A 5,883-nucleotide genomic window follows, 5' to 3' on the forward strand; every position below is an offset into this window, starting at 1 on the left:
AAAGTTGACACCTTTCCTTATTATTCCTTTACAATGAATGATACTTTTTCATAGGGAAAAACAGCTATCATATTATAGGAGTGTTATTTTTTTTTTATCAAGTGACCTTTTGATTTTTATATAATATTTTCTTTTATTTTTATAATAAATATAAGCTATCTATAAAATGTGTCTATAAGATAAGACTGGTTGAGAAAATCCAAACCTTTTTTATAAGAGTGTGATTCACCTACCAATGAAATGAAAACCCCTTTCTTGACCCTCCTTTCAGCACTGTAACAATCTTCCACTTCAACCCGTTACATTAAACGGCAACTCCTATCCCCAAAACGACACCATCACTTAACACCCAGTCCCAATCGTTCTACGTGCCCTGCTCTGGTCATCTTTTGTGGATAGGTGGAAAGAAATCTTCTCCACGTGCTGCGCGTGTAAAACACACGTGGAGCAACAAAACTCTGACACGTCATAATTCATGATCCGACCCGAATAAACAATCCATAATCCATGATCCATGTTCCCTCGGATATGCCAAGCATCTATTATGTCTCAAAATAGGATAAGAATGCTCACCATGTAATGGAAATTAGTTTCTTCGAATATTCTGCAGAAAATTCTTTCAATTCACAGAATTCCGTTATCCTCTTCTTCAAAAGCACCACCATTTTCCCATGACATGACTCAACCTTCAAATCCAAACAACCCTTCAATCAAAGTTTTCTGAGAAACTCAACATTTTTACTTCGAATCAATGACGGGTCTTGCAAGAAAGAAGCGAGTCACTGACCCGTTCGACGATGAGGCCAGAGCTCGACTCGTTGGCGCCGATCACCGGCAACTCAGTTCCTTCAGCTGCGGAAGTGAACATTCCGGCAACGGCGACGGCGAAGGCGACGCCCTTTCCCTCTCTGATCTCGTGCATGGTTTCCTCGAAGAAGACGGCAATTTTGGTGATGACTCGGTGGTTAACGAGTTCGACTCGGACCGAGTGGACTCGGCCGATGACTTTGATGACTCGGTTGAGGACTCGCTCCGGTGGAGAAGTGTAATTTTTGCGCTTTCTAACAATGTTGATCCTTATAGGAATAAGCTTCTCGCGCATGTTTCTGAGGCTGCTGACATGTTCGCGTTTATGAGGGAGCGAAACGTTTCCGTTTTCCGGCGAGGGGTTGTGGCGTTTCTTAAAGAGAAGGGGCACGACGCGGCGGTTTGCGAGACCACGTGGGACTCTTCCGCCGCCTCCGGCGGCAGGGTCCCCGCCGGGAGCCACGAGTTCATCGACGTGGTCCAATCAGGATCGTCCACGTGGAGGTACTTCGTGGACCTCGATTTTCGCGCGCAGTTCGAGATTGCCCGGCCGACGAGGCAGTTTTCGGAGATCCTGAGGTTAGTTCCCGGCGTGTTCGTCGGAAGATCGGAGGAATTGAAACGCACAGTTTCGATCGTCTGCGACGCTGCAAGGCGGTGTTTCAGGAGTAGTGGGCTCCCGGTCCCACCATGGAGGAAAAACCGGTTCATGCAGAATAAGTGGTTCGCGTCGTATCGGCGAACCGCGAACCCGGTTCAGGAAAACCCTGTGCCGGTGGCTGTAACTGCAGTGAACGGCGTTAGTTGCAGGTTAGTGGGGTTCGACAACGTCGTTTTGGAGGCGAGACGTGGTGGTGGCGTTGTTCGTACAAGATGTTAGAATTAGAACGGATGAATAGTGTGATTTTTTAAATAAGAACAATTAAATTTTGTTTTTGGCTTAATTATTGAAGGGTTGATTTTGTAAAATTTTAAATCCCTTCTTTTTTATTGTCAGTTAAATAATAAGTTTTCCTGGTACATGGTTAAAGAATAAGAGTAAAGTTATATTTGTAAATTTTTTTTTTTACAATCTCTTATCATTATATTTTAACACCATTGATTTTTACTAATGTTATCATTTATTCTTAATTAATAATTAATTAATAAATTTAATTTACGAAAATAATAGTCGTTGATTGGTGAAATTTAATGGTCTTAAAATATGGTTATAAGATCTTATAAAAAAACAAGTTGTCAGTTTCTCAAAGAATAATTTAATAAAAATGAAGTTGGGGTGGATGGAAGATCGGATATGCTCAGAATCACTTGGGTCTGATGCCGAAAACAGTTTGCCTTATTTTATCCAATAGGAGACATTTTGTTAGATCATGTTTTAAATAAGTTGCGTTTATTAGACTAATAATGATTTTACTTGGGCTGATCAGTTTACGTTAACTTATAATTATTAATTTTACTTATATTTAATAATTTTAATTTATTAGTTAGATGAACCTTAAGATATGATTGAGATGATCTTAATATTAAATTACTATTTGGTATATATTTGTAAGTGTGAGACAAATTTTAAAATTCACCTAAAATTTGTTATGGGAGCAGGTTACAATATGTGGGGGATTGAAAATGGAGTAGGTACATTTTTATTTTTTTAGAATTATAGGGGATATGCTATTCGTTGATTTGGATAATTCTTGATTGGTTTTTAATAAGAAGACATGCTAGATTCTTTTAGGTGGTGTTTGGTTGAAGTGAAAATTTGAGTTCACCGGAGAAATATAATTACTAGGAATCTACAGAAAAAGTGAATTAAATAGGGAAGTTAAAAAAAAGTTGTTTGTTTGGGGTAAATTTTACCAGACAAATTGATTAAATTTTTTGATACGTATGTTTGGTTGAGGATAAAATATTGAGAGGTAAATGATATAAATTTACAAATATACTCCTACTAATAATATCATATTATCAAAACAAGTGGCCAGTGCGTGTGCCATTTGTCCTCAAACGAAGATGTGCGTCCTCTAATTTGGATTTGCTTCGTGGGTGACCATCTGCAACCTCTAAGCTCGGCGACCAGACAGAGAGAACCTCGTTCGTATTTACTGTCTTTGAACACTCACAATAAATAATAGTAGAAAATTCTCACCTCGTGGCTTTGATTCACCTGAGATAATAGTAGAAAACACTTCAAAATTTGTTACCCAACCCAATATTTCTTCTCTTACAAAGTTACAAATTTTACAACAGACAACACAAGAATTGTTGTTTTTCTCTTTCTCTTTCTCTTCTGCAATTGAATCCAAAACAAACCCTGAAATCGATTTCAAACACAAATAGGGAAGCATAGATAGCATGTATTTATCAGAAAAGCCTTGTCCCATCGATTTCTACAAAGAAGAAGGGACGCGAGACATGATGATCGAGGTGGTCCCGAACGGCGAGCTTCCGCCGCCGCCACAGCACCACCAGCAACCGCCGCCGATGATCCTCGGCGAGAGCAGCGGCGAGGATCTCGAGGTTGAGATAAAGGCACCGAAGAAGCGCGTGAAGACTTGGGTGCAGGACGAGACGCGTTTGCAGATAAGCTTATGACCGGTGGTGAGGGTATTTTCGTCTAGGTTCACTTTCACCTTTTGCCATATACCCAGCTAACTTTGGAAAACCATGTCGAAGAAGTCTTTTTAAACAGTGACTTGTCCTCCATTTGTACGGCCAAATATGAAAAGCTATGCAAATTGAATAGGTGGGGAAATTTTAAGAAACCGTCTACCAAACAAGGACTTCCACAATTGCCAAGTTGATTTGCATGAGCAACTTTTAAGAAACCCCCAACCAAAGAGCACCTAATAGGGATATGAAATGGATGGATTGGGAAATTGAATAGGCCAAATTTATATAAGGATAAAATATTTAAATGAAAAATTCTTAATTTTAGTAAGCACATTTATCAAAGTAAGCACATTGTTATTTCCTGTAATTTTAGGATAATTACATGAAACCTTCCTATACTTATTTGTTGTTTCAACAAATCACTTAGAACTTTGAATTCAAACCATTAATTTCCTTATACTTTTATTTTATAACAATTAATCATATTTAATAATTTTAAGACAAAACTATCTCTTTCTTCAACCCATTAGCACAATGAGATTTCTTCCCCCCGAGTCACTTCTTCACCTTTTCTCCTAGACTTGATTGATCTCATCCTCGCCTACCCATCATCGTCCCAGGCCGCGATCAGCGACCACCACCGCTAACCACTCATCATCCTCCGTCGCCCATATGCACCTGTCGCTCATGGGAAAAATGCTTAAATAATTCAAATTTGCTTCATTCATCCGCAGTGGTCACCCTCATAAAATGAATATGTCGTTAGGGTGCCATTTAGCTCTTGAATATCAATGTCTCTTATGTTTGAATAAGAGGTTATTAGAAAAATATAATATAAAAATTATTAATTAATCTTTATTTAATAATTTAAAATCTTCGGTTGAATTGGTTCGGGACGTAAAAACTTTATATCAAATTCCTAGTATTTGAATGAGACTCTAGCTTATTTGATAATTCGGATATTAGTTCAAGGTGGAGAGTAAAAAGCTTATAAAGCATTTGAAATGCCAAAGAATTCGAATATTGCATAATACTGTTACGTATATCAGGGATTTTAGTTCAACGGAGAGAACCTTACTTCAAACACAGAAACAAGTGCACAAAATATATATTTCTTCTTATGATGATTTTTATTCAAATATTTCAAAGTTTAAATAGATAATACAAGCCAATTATAAAAGCAACAACCTACTAATATCAAATAGGCTTCACTAATAACCATCACTATCCTCTACTTAAAAAACACAATAATTCAGAAAATAATAAAAATAACATTCCTCCCCCCTCCTAAAAGTGTACTCTTGTCCTCAAGAGTAAAATCAACTTCAAGTAACTAAATCATCTTCAATATTCATATCCGCCTCTCCATTACTGTTGATCGGAAAATATCCTCTAGCCACAACTCTTTCTTTCCTCTTCTCAAAGAATTGTAGAAATAATTTCTCATTGGACCAAAAATTTTAGGTCTTGGTTGATGAGTCTTATTTAATTGAGACACCTTGACCTCATTTAAATTTCTAATAGGAATGGTAGTGTTAAGGGGGTTACTCGTTTGATGGAGAGAGAAAGAAACAAATGTTTGGGTGTGAAAACCTTAGGAATGAAATAAGAATAATAAAAATGAGAGAGTTTGGTGGTTGGTACTAGAGCACCTAGCCGATTGGAGAGTTTGGTGATCTTTTAGTTTTTCTAACTGTTTCTCCATGCTTAGTGCCTAGCTCTGATGCCAAGATGTTACGTACACCTATTTTTGTGTGTGGAGAAAATAGGGGATTTGAGTTTAAATGAGGGAATTTTGTCTTAAGCACATAAACAAATGCACAAAATAATTCTTCTTATACGATGATCTTTATTCAAATATTTCAAGGTTTAAATAGATAATACAAATCAACTACAAAAGCAACTACCCACTAACATTAAATAGGCTCCACTAATAACTATCACCTATCATTTAACAAAGTTGAAATTCAAATAACAAAATAAATAAAATAACTACCCACTACTTAAAAAACCCAACAATTCATAAAATAATAAAATAATAAAAATAACTGTAACAAATATGTTCTAAAATTAAATGTGTCTCTGCAGGGGTTTAAAATTTTAATCTTGAACCATCCCGAACAGGATTGCCTCTTGTGGAGGATACTTGTGGTTTATGAAAAATAAATAAATAAAATGTGTCTTTCTATGAAAACATGATTTTTTATTTATTAAATATCCAGACTTGTTTTCTTGGACTTCATCGCCGAGGCATTCAACATCAAACATTAAGAAGTAAGGTCGTGTTTGGTTCGAGACTTCTCCTCACTATCCAGCAAAGTGCATGTGGGTATCTCATTTCTCCATGTTTGGTTGAGGGATATCCTGAAATTTCTCCATCAAACCTGCTTCCCCAACTATCGACATATGCGTGTAAAAATTGAGTTTTTCACTGTTTCAGAAACCCTCTCAGATGATGGTATTATTGTG

At 36.9% G+C, this 5,883-nt stretch overlaps 1 protein-coding gene across 1 annotated transcript; it reads left to right on the top strand.

Annotated features, from left to right (window-relative positions):
• Positions 1-267: 267 nt before the first annotated feature.
• Positions 268-1,827, top strand: LOC133302253 (uncharacterized). The gene has a single exon (XM_061502005.1). It carries the CDS (start codon positions 752-754, stop codon positions 1,685-1,687), a length of 936 nt encoding a protein of 311 aa, XP_061357989.1. The 5' UTR covers positions 268-751; the 3' UTR covers positions 1,688-1,827.
• The last annotated feature ends 4,056 nt before the right edge of the window (positions 1,828-5,883 follow it).

Source organism: Gastrolobium bilobum, unplaced genomic scaffold (genome assembly GCF_033153095.1).
Source record: "Gastrolobium bilobum isolate Gb01-03AN ecotype WA unplaced genomic scaffold, APGP_CSIRO_Gbil_v1 utg13920, whole genome shotgun sequence".
Classification (NCBI taxonomy): domain Eukaryota; kingdom Viridiplantae; phylum Streptophyta; class Magnoliopsida; order Fabales; family Fabaceae; genus Gastrolobium; species Gastrolobium bilobum.

Coding starts and splice junctions, on each gene's coding strand:
- LOC133302253 (XM_061502005.1), top strand. CDS start 752: ATGACGGGTCTTGCAAGAAAGAAGCGAGTCACTGACCCGTTCGACGAT.